This window comes from Cebus imitator, unplaced genomic scaffold (assembly GCF_001604975.1).
Source record: "Cebus imitator isolate Cc_AM_T3 unplaced genomic scaffold, Cebus_imitator-1.0 Scaffold113, whole genome shotgun sequence".
Taxonomy (NCBI): domain Eukaryota; kingdom Metazoa; phylum Chordata; class Mammalia; order Primates; family Cebidae; genus Cebus; species Cebus imitator.
The window spans coordinates 6,686,765-6,711,829 of NW_016107428.1; the positions used below are offsets into that span (position 1 = coordinate 6,686,765).

At 39.7% G+C, this 25,065-nt stretch overlaps 1 protein-coding gene across 4 annotated transcripts in view; it reads right to left on the reverse strand.

The window, feature by feature from the left end:
- Positions 1-25,065, reverse strand: part of HECW2 (HECT, C2 and WW domain containing E3 ubiquitin protein ligase 2) — a 378,517-nt gene that overhangs the window by 98,619 nt on the left and 254,833 nt on the right. For all 4 annotated transcript variants that reach the window (XM_017538751.2, XM_017538752.2, XM_017538750.2 and 1 more), the window contains 8 exons: positions 24,678-24,847; positions 22,218-22,360; positions 20,072-20,172; positions 18,282-19,634; positions 17,012-17,107; positions 7,273-7,423; positions 6,471-6,574; positions 5,839-5,963 (listed from right to left, as the gene is read on the reverse strand). In XM_017538751.2, the coding sequence (XP_017394240.1) occupies positions 5,839-5,963; positions 6,471-6,574; positions 7,273-7,423; positions 17,012-17,107; positions 18,282-19,634; positions 20,072-20,172; positions 22,218-22,360; positions 24,678-24,847 (2,243 nt within the window). The remainder of the gene's footprint in view (positions 1-5,838; positions 5,964-6,470; positions 6,575-7,272; positions 7,424-17,011; positions 17,108-18,281; positions 19,635-20,071; positions 20,173-22,217; positions 22,361-24,677; positions 24,848-25,065) is intronic.

Sequence of the window (25,065 nt, forward strand, 5' to 3'; positions counted from 1 at the left end):
AGACAAACACACAAAATTAAGAAATGTAAGTCTAGTATTCAAAAACTATTGACAAAGGAGTATGAAACTCCAACATGTCTCCCTGTTTCACTGTTGTCTTTACTTGTTAATGCAAATGAAAATATTCTTGTTGGAACTATACTTGTTCATCAATTACCACTATAGGCAGCAAAAATCAACAAAAGCATTTGGTGTCTCTTTCACTATTATTTGTATAGATATATTGATATCTATACATACATGTATAGATATATCTCTCTCTATATATATATGCCACATGCATATATATTCACACACACACATATATGTGTGTGTGTATAAACACAACAGACATATACACAAACAAACACACACCTTTTTTCTCCAGAAAGCCAGTGGTTAAACATATACCAGAAAACTCACGAACACTGCCATCCAATCAATTGCTCTTTTTTTTTTCTTCAACTTTTAGATTCATTTTATGTGCAGGTTTGTTACATAGATCAATGCGTGTCATGGTGGTTTGCTGCATAGATCAACCTATCACCTAGGTATGAAGCCCAGCATCCATTAGCTGTTATCTCTGATGCTCTCCCTCTCCCTACCCTGGCGTGTGTTGCTCCCAGTCATGTGTTCATGAGTTCTCACTATTCAGCTCCCACTTACAAGTGGGAACATGTGGTATTTGGTTTTTTGTTTGTGTGTTAGTTTGCTGATGATAAGAGCTTCCAACTCCATCCATGTCCTTGCAAAGGACATGATCACATTCCTTTTTATGGCTGCAGAATATTCCATGGTGTATATGGACCACATTTTCTTTATCTGGTCCATCATTGATGGGCATTCGGGTTGATTTCATGTCTTTGATATTGTGAACACTGCTGCAATGAACATACATGTTTATGTATCTTTATAATAGAATGATTTATATTCCTTTAGTTATATATCCAGTAATGGGACTGTTGGGTCAAATGGTATTTCTGGTTCTAGGTCTTTGAGGAATCACCACACTGTCTTTCACAATGGTTGAACTAATTTACACTCCCACTGACAGTGTAAAAGTGTTCCATTATCTCCATAACCTCACAAGCATCTGTTGTGTTCTGACTTTTCCATAAAGGCCATTCTGACTGGCATGAAATAACATCTCATTGTGGTTTTGATTTGCATTTCTATAATGATCAGTGATGTCGAGCTTTTTTTCATATGTCTATTGGCCACATGTACGTCTTCTTTTGAGAAATGTCTATTCATGTCCTTTGCCCACTTTTTAATGGTTTTTTTTTTCTTGTAAATAATTGTTCAAGTTCTTTGTAGAATCTGGACATTAGACCTTTGTCACATAAACAGACTGCAAAAATTTTCTCCCATTCTGTAGACTGTTCACTCTGATGATAGTTTCTTTTGCTGTGTAGAAGCTCTTTAGTTTAATTAGATCCCATCTGTCAATTTTTGCTTTTGCGGCAATTGCTTTTGGCATTTTCGTCATGAAATCTTTGCCTGTGCCTACATCCTGAATAGTATTGCCTAGAATTTTTTCTAGGGTTTTTAGAATTTTCAGTTTTACATTTAAGTCTTTAATCCATCTTGTGTTAATTTTTGTACATAATGTAAGGAAAGGGTCCAGTTTCAATTTTTTGCATATGGCTAGCCAGTTCTCCCAGCACCATTTGCTAACTAGGGAATCAATCCTTTCCGCATTGCCTGTTTTTGTCAGGTTTGTTGAAGATCAAATGAAGATCAGGAAGTGCGATGCCTCCATGTTTGTTCTTGTTGTTTAGGATTGTCTTGACTACTCAGGCTCCTTTTTGGTTCCATGTGAATTTTAAAATAGTTTTTTTCTAATTCTGTGAAGAATGTCAATGGTAGTTTAATGGGAATAGCACTGAATCTATAAATTACTTTAGGCAGTATGGTCATTTTCATAATATTGATTCTTCCTATTCGTGAGCGTGGAATGTTTTTCTTTTTGTTTGTGTCCTCTCTGATTTCTTTTTGAGCAGTGGTTTGTGGTTCTCCTTGAAGAAGTCCTCGATTTCCCTTGTTAGCCATATTCCTAGGTATTTTATTCTTTTTGTGGCAGTTGTGAATGGGAGTTCATTCATAATTTGGCTCTCTGCTTGCCCATTGTTGGTGTATAGGAATGCTAGCAATTTTTGACCAATTGATTTTGTATTCTGAGACTTTGCTGAAGTTGCTTATCAGCTTAAGAAGCTTTTGGGCTGAGATGATTGGGTTTTCTAGATACAGAATCATGTCTTCTGCAAATAAAGATAATTTTACTTTCTTTCTTTCTAGCTGAATACCCTTTATTTCTTTCTCTTGCCTGATTGCCCTGGCCAGAACTTCCAATACTATGTTGAATAGGAGTGGCAACAGAGGGCATCCTTGCCTTGTGCTGGTTTTCAAGGAGAATCCTTCCAGCTTTTGCCCATTGAGCACGATATTGGCTGTTGGTTTGTCATATACGGCTCTTACTACTTTGAGGTATGTTCTTTCAATAACTAGTTGATTGAGAGTTTTTAACATGAAGGGATGTTAAATTTTATTGAAGGCCTTTTCTGCATTTATTGAGATAATCATATGTTTCTGTCTTTAGTTCTGTTTATGTGATGAATCACATTTATTGATTTGCATATGTTGAACCAACCTTGCATCCTGGAGATAAAGTCAACTTGATTGTAGTGGATAATTTTTTGATGTGCTGCTGGATTCTAGTATTTTATTGAGAATTTTACATCAATGCTCATCAAGGATATTGGCCTGAAGTTTTCTTTTTCTGTTATATCTTCTCCAGGTTTTGGCGCCAAGATGATGCTGTCCTCATATAATGAGTTAGAGAGGAGACCCTCCTTTTCAATTTTTTTGGAGTCATTTCAGTAGAAATGGTACCAGCTCTTTTTTGTATCTCTGGTAGAATTCAGCTGTGAATCCAACTGATCCTGGGCTTTTTTTGGTTGACAGACCATTTATGTCTGTCTCAATTTCAGAACTCATTATTGTTCTATGCACAGATTCAATTTCTTCCTGGTTCAGTCTTGGGAGGGTGTATGTGTCCAAGAATTTATCCATTTCTTCCAGATTTTCTAGTTTGTGTTTTTAGAGGTGTTATAGTATTCTCTGATAGTTATTTTTATTTCTGTGGGGTCACTGTTAATATGTCCCCTATCATTTCTGAGCATGTTTATTTGATTCTTATCTCTTTTCTTCTTTATTAGTCTAGCTACAGTTGCTCCTTCTTGAAGCCCTTTTTTCTCCTATCCCATACTCCAATCTATTAACAAGAATGTCAACTCTCTTTTCAAAATATATCCCATATTCATGCACTTGTCACCGTCACTGCTGCTAACTGCATTAGCCGAAGCCACTTCCATGTGTTACTGCAGGACCTTTTCACTTAGTCTCCCTGATGTCAATCTTGCCCTCTAAAGACCATTCTTTGCATAACAGCTAGAAGTAACTTTAAAAACTCTAAATTACTCCCATATGGAAAATGCTGTTAGAATAAAGCCCAAATGCCTGGCCAGATCATGTAAGCCCTACCTTCTGTAACCCTGCTTGCTTCCCTGACTGTATTATGTACCACAGCAAACTCATTCCTGCCCGTGAGTCTCTGCACTTCCTTAGCAAGGTAGGTTCTGTTCTCAGACATTTACCTTATCGGTTTCTGGACATTTTATGACAGCTTGAATGTGGCTCCCTTGGAAAGGCCTTCCTGTCCACCTAATCTAAAATAGTGCCTCCCTGTGAGATTTTGAGATTAAAAAATAAATAAAAATAAAATAGTGCCTCCTCTACCTCATCCCCAAGTAACTATCCCAGTGTGTGGTTTCAGTTGCCTCATGCCACACTGTAGTACCTGCATTATCTTTTTTATTCACTAGTCTGTTAGCTATAGTCTACTCTGTCTTGTTTACCACTCTATTCCCAGAGTCTAGAATGTACCAGGCAAATCACAGGCATTTAGTAAATACTGATTAAATGAAGGCATGAACAAATGAACAAAAAACAAAGGAGAGTTTGTGCCGTCTGTGCTCTTCCAATTAAAGCGTGATATTTTTTCTGTGCTACAGTGACAACTCTAAATGTTAGCCCATTCTGTCTTGTATGAAAGGCTGTCACCTCCCAGAATTGTCCCATACACGAGTTTAAGTTTGTGTAACCTGGCTTCTGTTTCCCTTCCCAGGCTCAAATCTGACTTTCACTAGTGTCCTATGTTCTCAATATACCAGCAACACCGAGTTGCTATATAGTACTAATAATCCAGGTTTAGAGCTTCTGCAGTAATTATCAAGACAGCCCAGTAGCTTCATGAATCTATTGTTTTATAAAAGATGCTCCTTCTGCCTAGAGTACTCCTGCCCATCTTGTTTCTGGGGCAAGCTCCTAATCAGCCTTTAAAACTCATCTCAAATGCAAACTTGTCTATGGCTTCTTCCATGTGCCTTCCCTTTGGAGTTAATTGCCCACTCCAGCAGTGTATAGCCATTCATTACTGCACTTGTCATTCTGGTCATGACATTATAATTACTCTCAAGTCTGGGATGTCAGGGTCCACAGTTACTGTCATCTCTATATCCCTAGGTCTTAGTTCAGTGCCTTGTACATAATAATCAACAAACTTGCTAAGCTGAGTGCTCAGTAAATCGAACCCCTCTTGCATAATACATGAGGACAGCTAGCATGTTATTCATTGCTTACTCTCCTTCCAAGTCTTCTCTGCTCCATGCTAAACCTGTAAACCAGGAGACAATGATAAGGAAAATCAGAAAGATGTTTACACTTGTAAAACAAAGCTGAAGAAGTAAGGCAGAAATATATTAATATAAATAAATAGGTATCAATATATACTAATTACCTCATCACCAGCTCCTGGGGATAGGACTATGTTGATTTTTATTTTTCTCTATGGTCTACTCTGTTTTTCCTAAAGTGCATGATGTCTTGTTAAATTCAGTATGTTTTCCTTCAATTCCTTTAACAAATCCCTCATTTGAATTTTCCTAGCATTATTAATTATGTATTGTTCATTATTTAGGTATTATTATTATTAACATTTAAGATCAACTTCTTCAGTTTCTATTCTAGCTATTTATCCACCAAATCTTGCCAAATCCCTGCCTGCAATTCCTCTCACGCAGAATCCTTTTTCTCTATTTTCTTATCTCCTAGTCCTAGTCCAGGCTCCTAACAACACATGCCATGATGAATGGATTAAATCCAGACAGACTTCCACGGCCAATGTTCCCCTCATTCGAAATCACTCCATGTGCAGTTAAGATGGCCTTCCTCTAATTACTACCTTCAGCAATCCACTCCCTCAGCCCTCAGAGACTCATGGGGTAAACTTCCTGTTACGAGTCCAATGTTTGTACCCCCCAAAGTTCATATGTTGAAACCTAATCACTAATATAATATTACTAGGATTAGGAGGTGACCTAAGATGTAATTAGAAATTAATAACATTATAAAAGAAGCCTGAGAGAGAGCTCTCAGCCCTTAGACCATATGAAGATGGAAGGAGAACATGGCCATCTACAAACTAGAAAATGGGCTGTCATCAGACATGGTATCTGCTAGTGCCTCGATCTTGGTCTTCGCAGCTCCAGAACCACGAGAAATAAATTTCTGCTACTATAGGCCACCCAGCTTACAGTGCTTTGTTATAGCAACCCAGTGAATTCAAACGGTTTCTTTGGACTAAACAGGTTGAAGTGTACAGTGCTCAGCACAGGGCTCGAAACACACTAAGTGCTCAGGAAACAGTCACCATTATCATTCCTACTATTATTACAAAAACAAGGATCATTTTCTTTGGCCTGTTGCTTTTCTTCACGTTCTTTCAGATTCACTACTCACAGGGTTAGAATGCAGCACGGTGAAGAACTCTGGGCTGATGAGGAACTTCACGGGGGGAGACTGTAACAGCAACGTGAGCCTGGATCTGGAGGTAGAGTGAGGCAGGATGTTCTCCCGTCGGAAATCTAGACGGGGCAGACCACACAGGCTGTCAGTAAAATCTTTCTATGAGTGAAAACATCTACTCACTTCAGTCTATATTTCAAAAGAACCCTAGGATACCTACATCATGTGCTATCATTTTAATCTCCCAATGCTTTTTTTCTTTGCTATAAATCCATACATAAAACCTGACTGCTCTTAATTGCACTAAAATTGAATTAAGTAATATTTCTAGTCACTATTGACATTTTAGTGCATTCTTACATGTTTTAAATGATCTGATTCTTTTTCCAATATCCCACAGATCAAGAAATTAATTTATATTCTACTTGGGTTTTGTCATACCTCTCTTAATATTAATTAAAAGTTGAGGATTAGAAGAGGTTTCTGGTGAATTCTGTTTTTTGAGTTTCATTGCCAGACATTATTGAAGAGCAAAAGTTATCAAAATGAAAAGCCTCATTTGTTGAAAGTCCTAATTTTTTTTTCAACTTTTATGAAATTACAAAAACAAAGCCCAAAGCTCTTACCTGCACTGGCTTGGTGAAAGTCAGCTTCCTCCCCTGCCCCATCAATAGCATTAGTATTTTCCTCAGGCCTCTCATTGGTCATGGTTCTGCGGATACTCTGATATCTAAAATCATGAGCCTAGGGTTACATTCCAGCAGCCTTTAAAAGATGGGACTCAACTGCTCCCCAAAAGTCTAGAACTTTTCACCATCTTCTCGGCTTCAACTGTTTCTTCCTCCAACCTCCACTCCCTGGACTTCTTCATCTGCTGTTTAACTAAATTACAGTGCATTAAATTTCTTCTGTCCACTATTTGGGGAACATTCTCCTGCCAAATTAATAACACTAAATTCTGTGTCCCTTAACCGAAGAAAAGTAAATTTCTATATTGTTAAAGGAAAAAAAAAAAAACCTTTACGTTCTACAGCAATTAATTCTTGAAAAAGAATGACTGATCTAAAAAGCTTAGGTTGATAATAATGATAAGCCACAAAGATTCTAGAGACTAAAAAAGATATTTGGCTTTAAATAACAAATGTATATGTTCTGCTTTACTAAAGATCAATTATTGGGTTGACTAAAGGGGTCATATTCATTTGTTTGTTCTCTGGTTTCCAAACAAGGTATATATGTGGGTGAGTATTATTATTATTTTTAACCAAGAGAAGTCCAGTGAAGTCTGGGAATCAAAAGAGGTAACAGCTACGCTTTAATGACAGGACATCTAAAGATGAAAGAGATAACAATGTCTTCTACTTTGTGCCAAGTAAAAATTAGCCCAACCACAAAATACAACAGTCAAAGCAAAATGCTCATCCTCACCGCCGGTTCAGCTGCTCCATTTGCTGTATGGAGTTAGATCTCTGCAGCACCTGAGGGGCTGGGGGAGCTGTCGGTCGCTGCCACGTCGTGGTTCTGTTTACGTGATCCACGTAGAAGATCCTGCCGTGGCTGTCAATGCGTGCCTCCCAGTCTAAACAGCAGTGAGGCACCGAGAGGAATTAAGAGGAGGAGCTGAGACCATTAATGTGGTTCATTAAGTTCAGTATATGTTTTCTTTCTCTGACATGCTATCATCTGAGACTAACAATGTACATCTCACTGCACTATCCCATACTTCTCCCCAGTCCACTCCAGAATCTGCTGTGACTGATTATTAAGCCTATCCTGTGCATATAGTACCAATTCCTTAAATCATCTTTAAATGCAGAGAATCTTTCTAAATTTGCCCACAATGCTCACCCTTCATATATGAGCCTCAGAATTTAAAAAATATATGTAGTTGGTTTCATAATACTTCAGATGTTCACATCAAAATGGGTATTGATGTTTATTTTCACCAAAAAAAACTGATTTTTCCATGTCTTTTCTAGCTCCAGTGAAAAACTCATAGCGGAAACTTCCACATGCATATTCCTGCACAATTACAGTAAATTTAGTCTTCAGAAAAAAAATAACGAATTAATGCTTGCCTAGTGATCATTATCTACAAACTTCTATTTGCACTTTCCCAAAGATGAGTACATTTTCAGAGCAAGGGCAATTTCTTGCCTCCCAACCTCAAATAAACATAATGTTTTAAAAGATTAATTTTATTTTTAAGTGTGTTAAACCTGTGTAGACAAATATGTAAATGCATGTAAAGACAACAGACTGTTCTTCAGGGTCAGACACCCCACCTTTGTGATTCTCTAAAAGGCTATTCCCCTACTGAAATCCACAGAGCATGAGTTGATCTTTTCAAAAGGCCAAATTTTGAAACTTACTGCAGTTGGGAAGAGTAATTTACACAGAAAACATGAAAAAAGCAGAAATTCATTCTTTAACCAGCAAAGCTCTTTGTACATATATATTGCTATGTAAGTTATTATTATTATTGAAATTAACAAGCATTTTTCTCCTGAGCAGTTCAATTATCTCAAAACTGTCCATGTAATCACATGGCTTATCAACAGACACAGTGGGGTTGGCATTTGCTCTGTAAAGGAACAGGGCAAGTTTTCCAACAGAGTCCTTAGGGTTGGAAAGACCTGCACGGGATAGCTCAGCCTGCACCAGACCATCACTGCACCAGACCATCCCAGCTCAGCTGGGAACAGAAAGACATCTTTTGTTGATCTCAACACATTGTAATTTATGACAAATGACAAAAGAAAGAAAAATTGGGCTGAGGAAAAGCACCACACAGACAGCAAACAACTCAATGCCACTCATGCTCCAAGGTAACAGAGTCACCATGAAACAGCCTGCCAAATATGAATTCTTTGGGCACAGCTACAGTCCCATCAATAAGACATTTCCAAAAAACCTCATGCTTAGCCTATTGACATGCTGACAAATAGCAAGTATATTAAAGCATCTTCAGGAACCATTTTTCAAAACACTTTGATATATTTCACTGTCTGGCTCTCCTCCTTACATGCTTTTCTATCTGAAAGATTTGGGGAATCTATTACCCCCATCTCATTCCTTTCTCATTAGAGTCAGGGTAATTCAGGCACATAGACATCAAATCAAATGCACATGAAAACAAATGACCAATCCTCCGAAGAATGTTTACAGTAGCCCCCCAAATTTTAAAAAAATGTAGAATAGGTCAATTCAGGATAAAAAAATAGAAACCAACTAGACCAACTAAAGGAAACAGAGAGAGGAAATGCTGCCAAACTCCCAAGATTAGATTATTACTAAAATTTGGCTCTCAGTTTTCTGGCAGTTATGGCAGTAAAGAAAAGACATTGTTGCATACTTTCCATTTTCTGACAAAAACAGTAAAAAAAAAAAAAATCCTCAAAGATGGAGGAATTTTTTTCCTGGAACTAACAAAGTAAGAATTTACTAAGTGAAGTATGAATGTGGTGTGCTTGAGGTCTATATGTTTAGCAAGATGGGGAGGTAGAAGATAGAACAGCCAAATAAAAGTGTCTTGCATATAGCATGTAATAAATGAGAAAATAATTTAAAATGACACAAAGCCACATTAAAAAATGATTCGTGTATTCACCTTCCACAAAGGCCAGTAATAGCCTTAATTTATAGCTCAATAAAGACCTTTCTATGTGCAATGGGGAGAATAAGAAAACAAGGACCAAAAATTTGCTTTCTAAGGTCATGGAACACTGAGTGCATATTAAAATTATCCCTATCAAATATTATATCTTTATATTAATGTAATTACTTGAGTCCCCATAAAGACAAATTCTATACTGCTGATTTCAAGTGAATGCTTGGCCCTGAATCAGGAAAGGCTGTTATGCTATTGATTTATCCATGAACTACATATCCACTTCTACCCACCCTGTCAGTATCATTCTTCCCTGGCAAAGGCAGCAGAGTTGCCTGCAGGAAGGTTAGCTCTCTGTGGTATCTATCAAAGTTACTTGGTTGAGTACAACTGCTCCAATGTCTTACATGTCTTTATATTGGGCCTGGTTTGCTTTTGGTATAAGAAAGCATATGAGAATTCATTTGATAGCATCAAAGTTTCTCTCAGATAGACAATGCTAAAATGACATAGGCAGAGTTAGAAGACTGGGAGCTTAACATTTACTTCCTTGTCTTCCCACATTGTCAAATAGGTTATATAATCAGGGTGCAGTGAGACTGAGAGCAATGTTTTGGAGTGTGTGTGGGGGGTGTGGTTTTGCACTGAATTGGGAGGTAGAAGGCTGGCTGTGGTTTGTCACACTTTTGCTACAAGACCTCAAAAAAAGTCACTACACCTCTATGAATCACAGTTTTGAAAAAATTAGAGGACAGAATCAAACAATTGCAAGGTCGCTTCCAGTTCTAGTATTCTATGAATCTATAAAGTGAAGCCCATTTTATCATATTAGGCTCAGATAAAACCTAGTAACATTTTATGTCTAGGCTAGAACTTACAAACTAAACTAATTGAGCCTTACGGGGCCAGGGGTGTTGAGTCTCCGAGGGACAGGGCTCCAGAAACACCTGCCAATCCTATTTTAGTCATGGCTTCTCCAATATTATTGTTGTGTATACTGGTGTTCCACATAACAGTTCACTTGCATAAACAGCTTCATGACAATAATAAAGTTTGAAAACTATTACCTAGAGAAATGTTTCTCAAGGCAGGTGGGACTCTGACAACATGTGCCAGAATCACTTTGAGGATCAATAAAAATGCAGATTCCTATGATGCGCCCCAGGTCTTCAGAATCAGACTAGCTAAATCTAGGGCTCAGTTATCTACATTTTTAACAACCTTCTCATTCCTAGACATCCTAAAATTTGAGGAACACTGACACAAATTAATAAGAACTTAAAACTGTAACTCATTTGCTGGACAAACCCATGAAGTAAATGCTAGATTTCTCAGAGACCATGAAATGTGGGCTCACAAGAAACTAAATCTCAACTGGGCGCGGTGGCTCATACCTGTAATCCCAGCACTTTGGGAGGCCAAGGTAGGTGCATCACCTGAGGGCAGGAGTTTGAGATCAGCCTGGCCAACATGGTGAAACCCTATCTCTACTAAAAATACAAAAATCAGCTGGACGTAGTGGTGCAAGCCTGTATTCCCAGGGAGCTGATACAGGAGAATTGCTTGAACCTGGGAGGCAGAGGCTGCAGTGATCTGAGATCATGCCACTGCACTCCAGCCTGGGAGACAGAGTTAGATTCCATCTCAAAAACAAAAACAAACAAACAAACAAAAAAAACAGAAAACCTAAGCCTCAGCCTAAATATCCCAAACTGAAGTCCAGGAGCAAGTGGATTTTTAGATACCCCATGGTTCCTCTGCTTACCTCATCATCCTTTCCCATGCCCTTCAAACTGGACTCTATCTTCACTGGACCACTGAGCTCATGATCAGATGAGCTGTGAATACATCTCAGTGAACGCTGATACTGAGAAAGTCAACAACTAAACAGATGAATTACATATTTGGGGTATGGGGGCCTATGGGTAGAGTTTTGAATTGGTTATATTGGATTTAGTAAAATCAAACATCTGAATGTTATAAAGTAAATGTATAAATCCGCTACAAAAAACTGTAATAGCCACAGGTACCATCATTAAAATGGAAAAATGATTAAGTTCTAATGAACTAAAGGAACTTTCAAGGAAAATTATAAGCTTTGTGATAAATGACAGATGGCAGTGTTTAAAAGATCATTTTTTTTTTATTTGAACACTCAGGAAGTAAAATTCCATTTGTATGAAGTATAAAAGTATGCTAAACTTATCTATGACTTTAGGAATCAGAATGGTAGGCCCATTTCCTCATACAGAGTTGGGGTCAATGATTGAAAGGGGGTACAAACGGGACTTCTAGATGCTGATGGTGTGGCTGCCATGTGCTTTCAATAGAAGGATTTCACCAGTACGTATGTGCTCATTTTTATTTTATTTGAACAAAAAGTTGGTTAAAAAGTCAAGTAGTTAGGCCGAGGCGGGTGGATCATGAGGTCAAGAGATCGAGACCATCCTCGTCAACATGGTGAAACCCCGTCTCTACTAAAAATACAAAAAATCAGCTGGGCATGTTGGCGCGTGCCTGTAATCCCACCTACTGAGGAGGCTGAGGCAGAAGAATTGCCTGAACCCAGGAGGCGGAGGTTGCGGTGAGCCGAGATCGCGCCATTGCACTCCAGCCTGGGTAATAAGAGTGAAACTCTGTCTCAAAAAAAAAAAAAAAAAGTCAAGTAGTTGCATTTTTGGCATTTTAATCTTCAATTTTTAATAAAGTAGCTTTTTAAATTAAAAGTATCCATTTTTTTTCCTGGAAACAAAGTTGTAGGCTTAGAGAATAAGAGGTCCTGACCCTAAACATAGTGGAAACTTTAAGTCTAGATTAATTATACTTTTCAGATTCACTGCATGATTTTAGGCCATCATTTAAAAAAACACTTTAACAATGAATGTATAAAACCACAAGAAATGATAACTGTTTCCCTATAGTTGCCCAGAACCGCCCATTTGAATCCCTCACATAAGGAATAGACTAGCTCTAACAATATGCAACATACTGGATTTCTATCAGAGTCCACTAACCCAGGCTGTTCATCCTGAATCTAGTCATATTCCTAGAAAACTACCACTTTTGGGGAAATACGTTTATATAACACTTCCATATTGTCTCCAATGAAGCAATGGGTTAAGTCGCAATTACACGGGAATCAATAAGAGAAAAAGAAAATTGTTTTTCAGAGGAGCTGGGCTGGTGATTGTTTTACCACTCATCTTAATGCTAAAAAGACCAATATTTGTCATGCCAATAATATTCTAGAGGGCTTCAGCCCTGAACTACCTCTAGCTGCCAAGACCATCAATAACCTCAGAATGAGAAGATACAGCAAATTCTTAAGGTATTCTGTGCATAATTGAGTCCAAGCTACTTCCCTGGAAGTTTCTCAACAGTGTCATCCTGCCTCCAAGGCCTGGCGCTTTCTTATTTTTTATGATCATTAGAATATCTCTCAACCAGAGCTGGAGTTACACATGCTACAAGGCCACAGTGCACTCTGTGTGGCCTAAGGCAAGAGTAAGATTTTGAGAACCAGTTGGTAGATCACTATCACTGCTGATCAGTCCTAGTACTAAGTCCAAGAGCTGTTCCCTGATCTTGAGATGGGAGAAATAGGAATGAAAAAAGAAGAAAGCAAACAAGTAAATCCCTGAAAATGTGACGAAAAGGAGCTAACAAGAACAACAATAATAATGATAAAGAAAAAGAAAAAAAGAATCAAGCCCAGGCAAAGTGGCTCACACCTATAATCCCAGCACTTTGGGAGGCCAAGGCAGGAGGACTGCTTAAGGTCAGGAGTTCAAGGCCAGCCCTGGAAACATATAGTGAGACTCCTGTCTCTACAAAAAATAAAAACATAAAACATAATCAGCCAAGTATGATCATGCTTGCCTATAGTCCCAGCTACTCAGGAGGCTGAGGCGGCAGCTTGACTTGAGCCCCTGAGTTTGAGGCTGCAGTGCACCATGATCATGCCACTGTGCTCTAGCCTGGGTGACAGAGAGAAAAAAAATGGGGGCCATCAAAGCAGCTCAAACTACACTGCTTCAGAAGCTTGTCCCTAGGGTAGAAAAAGAGTGACCTGCACAGAGAGGAAAGGTACTGCTGAGTCTGATACAGATACTGAATACAGCATATCTGTCTGGGACACATGATGCTGGCTAAAACCACTGCAGCCACTTTCCTAATAGGTGAGGGGCCTGCTAGGGGAGGGCCTCCTTGTATAACTCTATCCCAGAAAAAGAGAAGGCTGAGCAGACTTTTTGAGTCTTCCTGGGGGGGGGGGGCGGGTCTGACCTCAAAGCACTGCAGTATATTGAAGTTTCAGCAAAACCCCCAAATCCTCTGAACTGAGGCATTGCTGGTGCCCAAAAAACACATATCACCATGTAAGGCACTCTCTGCCGCAAACCAGACTTTCAGAATTTACCTGCATCTACCCACAAAATAGACCCTTCCCTTCCTATCTCAGATCAGAATATCTGATACAGGAGAGGGAATATTGGAGACTCTGTCTCAACTTTTATTTGCATGGGATCTTAAACAAATTACTTAATTTATCTTGGCTTCAGTTTCTGCAACTGTAAAAGAATCAGATTAGCTGACTTCTATGCAACAACCTATAAATTATGGACAAGACCTGCTTCACCTACCTTGCAAAATTATTGAAAGAACAAAAAATAAAGGAAAGCATGCAAAAGTGCTTTGTAAAGTGTAACGCATCATAAAAATGAAGTTATGATAACTAATAGTGTTAAAAATCACAACTGTTAGCCTTAAAATAATTCAGCCAGGTCATTTAAGAGACGGACCAATCTGTACGCTCCAGCCAGTCACCCCTAGATGAGCCTCAGAAAGCACAAGACACCACAGAGTGTAGATGCCACCGATGTAAGTCAGACGCATGGCCAGGGGTGGTAGCAGAGTTGTCCAGTTAGAAAAGGATGGGAGGGGCCCAGCTGAGGTAAGGACAGACAACTAGCCAGGGCAGCCAAGTGATTAAACACTGTCATAAGGATGAGACACACATGGGAATGGGAGACAGAGCTGAACAGCAACCAGGCATACCCAGACCATAATCCATAGCCTACCCATGAAAATATCCCCAAATTTGCAAGTTGCTTGGTCCTATAGCACGAGTATATAAATGTGTGTGTGTATAACTTACATTTTTAGAGGTAGTCAGCTTCATTTCTGAGTTTTTAAAATATAAAAATTCTGTTTATACTTTTTAAAAAATATTATTTACCAAGTATTAAACAAATTAGTACAGAGAAATGTTTCTTAGAGGGCACAATTTGGGGTGGGACAATTTGGGGTGGGACAATTCTTAGTTGTATCCGACTGTTTCACGATTGTAGGACATTTAATACACTGGCCCCTACCAACTAAATGCCAGTGGCACCCTTCAAACACTGTTATACTGAAAGGCCACTTCACCTCAGCTCTAAACATCACTTAGTAGGTGGCATCCTCTGCCACCACTGAAAACCTCTGAATTAGAGGGAACACATCTTAAGAATTTTCCTCTTGTCACTCACTGATTAAATAGGATGGGTCACAAAGTTTCCTTTACTTTTGCAAATATATCGGCTCATTAAAATGAACTGCCAATTGTAAAAAAAATTTCCCAAGATGTATTCTACAGGTGTAATGCAAACACCAGTATTTAAACTATATATTGAGATATCCCAAACAGTGATCATAATTTCAGCAGGACAGTACCTGTCTTTATTAAATACAATCAGGAGACCACACTTATGTACAGGAAAAATTACAGCAATTGGATGTGGCTAAGAAGACGTCATTTATCAATGCACTTCTGCAATGTTCCTGTCCAACCCCCTGAAACTCTAAATGACTATTAATATGTATACACATAAAAATGAAGTTCTCCCAGAACTCTCTCCTAGCGTTCTGAATTTGTTTTACTCCAATTATACCTAAATATCTTCCAGGAACATTTTCCTTTTTTTGACTCATCTTTTCTCAAAGGCATTACCAATTGTTTTATCAATAAGGAAGTTTTCTGTGCCCCTCTTGAGTCTCTGGGCCCCTCTACCTGCTTAAGATAACACAAGGTTAATTAATCTCTCAGTCTATTTTATTTTAAACTGCTTAAAATATGTTTTCTATGAGTCATAGCCCTCAGTTATACAAATATACAGACAAGGGAAGGATTTGTGCCCGAAAGAATTTCAAAAGGATTAAGCTGATATTTTGATAAACTCTCCATAGTACCGTTCAGGTCTTTTGTCAGTACTTGCCAGACAAACCACTCAGAATTTTAGTCCTTTAAATTCGTTCCCTCCCCTCTTTATGTCCCACTATTTTTTTTTTTTTTTTTTTTTTTTTTTTTTTTTTTTTTTTTTTTTTTTTTTTTTTGAGAAGGAGTTACACTCTTGTTGCCCAGGCTGGAGTGCAATGGCGCCATCTCAGCTCACCTCAACTTCCACCTCCCAGATTCAAGCGATTATCCTGCCTCAGCCTATTGAGTAGCTGGGATTACAGGTACACACCATGTTGCCCAGCTAATTTTTTGTATTTTTTAGTAGAGATGGGATTTCGCCGTGTTGGCCAGGCTGGTCTTGAACTCCTGACTTCAGGTTATCTGCCCACCTCGGCCTCCCAAAGTGCTGGGATCACAGGCATGTGTCACCACACCCCGCTTATGTCCCACCAGTTTTAAAACACAGAGAAGCCAAGGCATTAGCTTCTTGTCATAATCATATGTAAGATAGGCAAGTGGAGGGGGTGAGCAAGAAGAGAAAGTGGTAAGGCAAAACGGTGCACCTTCCAGTGTATTTTAAAAACAATGTTTACCAGGCTTTACCAATATTCATCAAAATCCATTGCTCTCACAGAGCTATATCTCTTTAAAGAACTCTAGAAATTTAAATAGAGCTTACATTTCATCTGGATTATGACTGACCAGGGGTATCACTCATACCTTTGAATACAGGTTATGTAACTATATCCCAGCATCCCTAATCCTCCACCATCTATCTCTCCTTTAAGTGTTTTCTGAAAGCGAAATAAATGAAATGTCTTTCAAATCCACAGATAATTGTCATGTCCCAAATAAGTCGGAGACTAATTTCTGAAATTAATAACACTTCTCTGCATATCCCTAAAAAATATTAGAACCTTGTGCTTAATGATTTTAAATGCTGTAAGTGAACAAAAAGGCAGTATATTACATAGAGTGAAGCTTTTCCTAAGAAAGCGTACTAATTTGTCTACCAGCTAAAAGAACATTCATGCTGTGGTTAGGCATAATTTTAAAAAATTCTATTATGCAGCCAATTTTCCAAAATATCTGGGTCTATCACCATATTATAATGTTTACCCTATGGGCAGTGCAGCTACCCTTTCTTTCAGCAGAATGGTGCTAGAGAAGAGTTGTTGGCCTGGCACTTCCCAGGCTACACTTGCTATGCCAAGTGGCAGCCCCCAGATTCCTTCCGCTTGAAGACCATGTACCCATCTTTTAAGACTCATGGAATGGGTCTGCCTGTCACCTTGTACCCTTTTATTAAGGTGGGCCCTTTTTAACTAACAGGTGCTCACTTGGGGGGAGAGCCTCGTCCACTCTCTGGTAGCGGCTAACATCCTGGCGCACTGAAGGTAGTGATCGCAGTGGCTGGTGGCCGTTGGCTTGAGAACCTAGGATTAAAGGTAGAAAGTTACCAGGTATTGTTTTCTCTTTCAGTTTCAAAACAGACTTTATAAAAAAATTTTAAAACCTAAGATAAATCCCAAGCCTAGTTTCTTTTCTCTGTTTAGTCTCATTCCCATATGAGAAGCTAGAAACAAAAGAAGAGAATAAATAGGAGGTGAATGCTTAGAAGACGGCTTCCTGAAGAACTGTCTTCTGCCTGTATCCCTCCCCTCCTGCAACTTCCCCTTCCTCATCCCTCAGTCACAGTGGCCTTTGTCCTGGTCATACACTGATGCTTTAGGGTCACATGGTGACTACAATACGATAAAGGAAACAGAAAAAAAGGAGGAGGAAGAAAAGAAGGGGATAATGTAGGTAGAAAAATAAATTACAGAAGAAAACCATTCCTATTTCTGAGTTATGCCAGCTAGACACATGAAATTGCTCTTTGATTTTTAATGCATCCTCACAGGGCATTTAATAGAAATCATTCAAGAGAGCTGCATTCACTGAGTGTAATACAAACTGCAGGTGTAAATGTGTAACCTTGCTTACAAAAACAGCTCATTCTTCAAATCAGAATGCATCACCTAACTTAGCTGACATTCCTAAACTGTGGAAGACAAAATATTACCTTTGATGCATAGCATACATTTATCTTTCACTGTGAAATTTTAGAAAAAAGGAGTGACTAGGTGTCTCTCATACCTTTGAGGATTACACTAAGGTTGAAGCTGCCAGCCTGTTTGGTTGTGTATCTACAAACCCAGGTCCCAATAGAGACCCATTATTTGTTTGAAGACTGCTGTTTAATAGGCCTCTTACTTCAGCAATAGACGATCCATTTTTTAAAAGAGCACTGAATTTGAACTCAAGCCCATCTGGATGTAAATCATGCTGCCTTCTTCCTTGCTATGTGATTAAGTCCCTCAGCCTCCCCACTCTGAAACAGGAGGCCTAATCTAGAGGAAGGGCTTCAGCTGCCACACATTTGTTACCTGTTTCTTTCTCTTCCTGACCCTATTTTCAGTCTTGCCTCTCTTCCCCTGCTGAACCTCAAGGTGAGGAATTCAGATAATATGCAACCTGCGGCCTTATTTACATTGAGGGGAAAACTACAGAATTTCTCTCTGCACAGCTATGATCGAGCCAAGATCCACAGTGGTGTCCACATCCTACCTCCAGTAGCGCCATCCTCCTGGGCAGTCGCCCCTTCACAGGTGCCTTGGGCCTCCCCAGCACTGCCCTCTTCTTGGGGTGGGCTCTCAGCAGCAGCTGTGGCTCCCTCCAGGCTCCCCCTCCGCTGCCAGACCTCCCCCAGCTCCTCCTGGTCAGGTACTGTGGCCGATTCTGCCCCTGGCCCTTCCTCCTCCCCACTGGGCACCTGTACCACAGGTAAAGAACCAGGAGTGCACACAGAATCCTGCGACCCTTCAGCAGGGCCGCTGCTGGTGGGCTCTGCCGCACAGGCTCCATCTTCCTCCTCCTGAGAAGAAAAGGCTGGGGTTTCAGGAAACCGTGCGCTCTCAAGAGAGGAGCACCGCGTCTCCACAGAGGACAGCTGCGTGGTCACACTCTCATTGCAGGAGCTGTCAGCACATTCCAGGTCACTCTCCCCCTCGGGCCTGGTGCTGGCTTCGCTCACACTCTCTGTCCTGGCAGGATCACTGGGTTCTGTTTCAGAGGACACCTGGGAAGGCTCAGAGCCCTGATCGAGAGACTCGGTCTCACTGACAGCTCTTCGGCTTCCTCCCGATGCATCAGAAGTCCCCGTGTCTGCCCCACTTGTGGGCTGATCTGCCTCTTGAGAGCCACACAATTCAGCACTGCCCTGGTCAGCACTGGGTTGAGACTCTGGGCCGCCTTCACCTTCCTCTGGGACTGGGCCTGCAGGTAAGGAGCTCTCTGCAAGCTCTGGAAGATTTTCTGGCTTATCCTCAAAGGAAGTGGCTTCGTGTGAGGAGCCTTCCTCATTCTCAATGGGGTTGTCCTCTGGCTTTGTCTGAGATGTCAGGCTTCCATCATCAGCTCTGGGTGCCCTGCTAAACATGATCAGGCCTCCCTCCTCCTCCAGGGAAGACGGGTAACCCAGGTCTTGCTGGAACTCATGATCTTCTTCATCTGAGTCAATATGAAGCATGGCATTGAGTCTTGTGTCGGTGGGGAAACTACTCCTCAGTTTCGGAGAGGCACCCATGGACCTCTCAGAGCAGGTGGCTGTCCCTGGCCTGGAGTGGCCATTGTGTTCGACAGCATCTAAGTAATCATTGAGTGAATCCTGACGTCCTCTGGGAGGTGAGGTCCTTGAAGAAGTAGAGGTTAATTCCTCTGTGTCTATTTCCAGAGTGGAGCTAGTCCTGAATGAATGCTTGGGGGTCCCATCGGCAACGCTGTCCTCAGAAACTGGCCCATTAGTGCACACCTGGCTGTCATGATGGCTCCCTGGCATGTCCTCATCATCAGAAGGGCTACCTAAGTCTCCATTCACAGAATTGACTCCAAGTATTGTGCCAACAGCTTCTGGAGAGGCATCTGAATGAGAAAACAGCATTTCTAAAAATGAACTAGAAATAACAAATGAACGTTTTATGACCTATTTGCTTTGCCACCAATAAGTTCAAATAATTCAGTCATTCCACTGAGGGCTCTCTATTGGCTTGCTAAGATTCACCACTCACTACTAAACAAGGAGACTGCTAGTCAGTTTGGCACAGGAGCTATATATGTTAATACGGCTCGAAATTCGACACCCCAGTTTCAAAATGCAGGCATCAATCTAAGAGACATTTTTGGGCAAAATAGGCTTTCCTACTTGCTTAGAAATTTTCAGCAGGTAACTATTTGACAGCTGATTTACTTTCAGAACAGGACACTAATTCAATTCTGTTCAGAAGCAAACTGACAATTGAGTCAGGTCTAACGAGTTTTTCCTATAGCAATGTATTCATGCAGATATATTTATATCTCACCTTCATGAACAGAAGATGTAACCTCCACCTTAAATTGGAGGTACCCACTCACGTGGTCAGCTGGGAGCCTTCTGCCAAGGTTGTAGCTGAGCATTTGATCACTGCAAGAAGAGAAATGCTTCTTTCATCCTGACTACACTGGAGTCAGCCTTCGCTTTCTGTCCACAGGCCACCCCCCAAATCCCTCATATCTCTCTTAAAACTTTCAGACTCACAAGAACATTAAAGGCTCAAGGCACATTATAGTCCAATGTAATATTATTCATTCACACAAATGGAATGTTTATAAACCCAGAGATAAAAGGAAATATTGCTGCAAGAAAAATTATTATTAGGAGCACGAGATATCACACGCTATGTGATATTTTTAAGGACACTGATTCGCTCTCTTACAGCAAAGGGAGACTAGAAAAAGGAGATTTTGAAAGTCATAAAGGAGCTGTGAAAGGCCTCAAGTTTTAGTTTTTTGACTTGGGTGCCAAAGGGGAGAGGGCCTGGTTCCTCAGCATTTAGCACAATAGGAAGCTGGTTCTAAAAGGACACTCACAGCTAAGGATTATCATCCAACACAGCACACAGGGCGCTGTGCAACATCCTGAAGAACAGGAGCTGGGAGTTAGGAGAGAGAAGCACAAGAACACAAGAATGAAAGGGACCTTCATACCCAAGACAGCAGCCCTGGCTGTGTGATGGGGAGGGGGCCGCTAAGCTCTGCTTCCTCACCTGTAGAGTAAGGAGACTGGAGCTGCTGGCTCTTCCTGCTAGGGAGCCTGGCCTTTCACTGATTCTCAGGGTGCCTAGTGAGCAGTGCTTATGGGATGGTTGGCAAAGCCAGATGTGCCACTGTGGTGGGGTCATGTCCCAGATCTGGAAGCAGGCTCAGTTTTTGCCCTGCCTGGGCCCCAGGCTCAGTCTGCCTGCCTCCTCAAGGATGGAGTTGTCCATCTGTTTCAAGTTTTGTATCAAAGTCAAATGCAATCATTTCATTTTATTGCACATAGCAACAATGTTATTCTGAATTAAATGACTTATTCTTTTTTTTTTTTCTTGAGACAGAGTCTCCCTCTGCTGCCCAGGCCAGAGTGCAATGGCGTGATCTCGGCTCACTGCAACCTTGCCTCCCAGGTTCAAGCAATTCTGCCTAAGCCTCCTGAGTAGCTGGTATTACAGGCGCCCGCCACCATGCCCAGCTAACTTTTTGTATTTTTAGTAGAGACGGGGTTTTGCCATGTTGGCCAGGCTGGTCTCAAACTCCTGACCTCAGGTGATCCGCCGCCTCAGCCTTCTAAAGTGTTGGGGTTACGGGCCTGAGTCCCTGCGCCTGGCCAACTTATTCTTAATTAAAGGAAATCATCAAAAGGATAGTGCCAAATCACTCCACCTCTGCTCTCACACTGCCCTCTAATGGCTATTTCAGAAGGAAGACACAATGTTTCTATCTACTGTGTGCTCCACTGTACAGTTTAGAGCCTCTAGTCAGCTATGCATTATTAATTTGCATAACTTGTCTTTGTTCTTCTCTGTCTCCTCTGACTTCTTACTACTGTACTCACAACTTACAAAAAGATCACAAAAAAGAGACATTACTCATTAAATTTTGAGTATGTCAATGAATAAATTTTAGTTGCTTGAATGAATGTATATATCTAGGAGCTTTATAATAACACTTCCTCAAGTCTAGTTCTTGTATTTTATGGCTCCAAAACCAGATTGTTTCTGTTTTTCAAGAATAAAAGTTCTCTGGATAGAATTAATTAGGATAAAGTAAGCATCAACCTGACCCCAGAATTCTGCTCTAGGGAGAAGATTTTATTAAAAAAAAAAAAAAAAAAACTTCAATATCCTGAGAAACAATCAAACACCATGAGATTTGACACTGAAATGTTAATAGTGGGTACTATTGGAAAAGTACCCACTATTAACGTTTACCCACTTGGAAAAGATAAAGATGCAAAAAATATATATAATTTAAACGAACTACTTTTTGTCAAGTATATATTTTTAAGTGTAATGATGTTTTAATTTTAAAAAGAATTGTGTTACTACTTCTAATCAGTATGAAAAGTCCTAGGACTACCAAGTTTCACTTCACTTTTTCCTCTATGAACTAATCTCAACAATATCCCCAAAGGTAAAGGCTGATTACCCGATGGCTTGTCGCTCCAGCAGCCTCTGGACTGGAATGGTTAGTTTCCCCAGAAAACGCTTGATGATGGGACGGCTCTTGGCAAATTTGTCTTTAATTTCAATTTCTAAGACATCAGTAAGAAGTGCAAAAAAGGAATATTTCTGAAAACACAAAGAGATAACATTCTGGTTCAAAAGAAAAACAAATATGATACTATATCATTTTATTTGTATAGGAAATGATATCTCTTAAATTCTAACAACATAGAGTTCCACAAAGCTAGAAACAGCTGCAGCTATTGTCAATCCTTTATTCATTCAGAATCATTAGCATTCACCACAATTAAAAAGCATCAGTCAAGGATCTGTACGACAAAAGAAGCCCTATCAGTCAATCATGCCGCCTTTCCTAGTTTAACAGTTTTAGGAGATGTTAATCAAATATTAAGTTATGCACAATGCAATTTTAGTACTCCCTACATGTATTGTATCTCAATTCTTTGATATTTAATATCTTGTTATAGAATGGTTTAGAATTAACTAGTATATTTGATTGACAATTTGAAACCCTAATCTCATGAAATTCTGAAGTTGTAAAACATGGTTGAAAATACTCCTCCACTTAGTGGTTAAAATAGGAACATCTGCAGAATACTGTGGTTTCCCTGATAAATATTAAAACAATGTTTAAATGGAATTTTTACTTAAGTTTATAAGGCATGCAGGGTCATTTCTTCTGGGACAGAAAAATAAAAGTATGAGGTTAAGATAGGTTTTGTGGTTTTCATTTTAAGAATGCCACTGGAGAAATTTTGATTGGACATTAATAAGGATATAAAATAAATACGAGTTTTACTCACAGAGACTTTTACATATATAAATCTTCACTTTATCTTTAGAACAATATAATTTTCTGTTTAAAGATGAGAATCTCAGGATAAGCAAATGATGGAGCCAGGAATCTAACCTAAATCACTTCACTGCTTCCCTGACAGTATCCATGCAACTATAATGATGTGAATAGTGTTGGCCAACTTTTCACTTGGATGCCTTCAGGTTTATCTAATCATAACAACTAAGGTTTTCCAAAGGGCCTTACAATTTGGCAGTCTGCTTGATGGAAAAAGGTACTTGCTTAGAATAGAAAAGCAGAGTTGAAGCCCCACTTCTCTCTCTGAATAGTTAGTCCCATAAACACTTGACGCTTCAATTTCTTAAACACCAAAATGAAGATATGATAATCTCATCCTCTGTGCCTCCCTTTCAGGTTCGCACTGGTGACATGGTCAAAAACTTTGCAAATTAAAAATGTTAGGAAAATAGTTACTACTTGTTTCATTATCATATCTATCATGCACCTTCTAGAATCATATTGAGATATATTTTTATGTCTTCTAGGCTTTGAAATGTGTTAGACTAAGTGGCACACCCTTCAGAGGTTTTTTTTCTTTTTTTTTTCCCATGATGAGATAATTAGAGTATAAGAATACAAGCACCATTCATTTATCCATCTCCAAAACCACAGGAACCGCCCAGGAGAAATGCCTTGCAGGGTTGGCAAGTCTCAAATAACCGTATCTTTTCTCTAATTGGTTTTAGATCCCCTGAAATACCTCTCTCCAATTAAATATTTCTACGACATTGTTAGAACATATTGCTGTCGTTAAATATTTAGGGCATGATCTAATTAACTGTGTAACTCCTATGCCAGCCCAGAAACATTCTCACATTAGTTATGTAAAACATAACTCAGATCTCTGAGAAATGGAGGGAGAGCTCAAGCTTTGCTAATTAGGTAAGAAGTGTCTGTTCATTCTTCGACTTTCCATAGTTCAAATGAGAAAACCCTTTGCTTGATTTTACTGATATGGTTCGCTGGGATGACTGGTAGCATACTGTAGCTGTGTGGAAGTCTAAAATACCATCAACACAATCTGGCTTTACTGAGGATGATGACTCCTTGAATGGCTCATCTAATTAACAAAAATCTAGAAATTCATAAAACATTTGCCAAAGCCTATAAAGAGAGAAATTCCTTTAATTTGTACTAAATGTATGCTACAACAAAATATCAAAATTTTAAATCAAAACAAGATCAGTATTGCTGATTCCTCTTGCCTCACGCCCCACTATGACTCTACAAGGCAATGTTATTGATCCTGTCCTTATTTAAAATTTTCACATTTTATTCATCATGAATTTTTCGCATTAAGAGTTTTAAAAAAAACTGCATTAAGATATTTAACAACTGAGTTTTTTTGGGGGCTCCTTAAATTGTTCCCCTGAAGTGATAACAGCTTCATTTGTCTTACTCTAGACCTGGCTCTGGAGAGACGGGAATAGCTCATTCACATTGTACCCCTTTCCCAAGAGAACCCCTAGACAATTCATAAACAACCTGAGGATGCGAGAGTCCCAAGAAGAGAGATTGGGCTGACTTCCTCATTGTCAAGTAGGAGACCCCTGAGGATCATCTTACCTCTCGGTGCCAAATTGGATTAGTGGTGTTACTGATGATAGTAGACCGTCTCTCCTGCCCGTGGTGGGCACAGGTGGGGAAACTGCTCTTCTTCCCTGGCTGAATTGACATCTTAAGATAGGGGTCAGGATTGAAGAACATCCCTTTCTTTAGCCCAACTGCCCTAAGATCTTTAAAGAAAGAGGGAAAAGGAAGGAGGAACGAAGAGAGAGCATGAGGGAGGGAGGAAAGGAAGGAGGAAGGAAGAGAAAAAGGGACAGAAGAAGGAAGGATCCATATATCCTGATTAGAACAAGCAACTCAAAGACAATTTCTTCTTAAATAAACACACAGGAAGCTCTAAACAGAAACGACTCGGTAACACAATAGCAGTTATTCACACTATGGT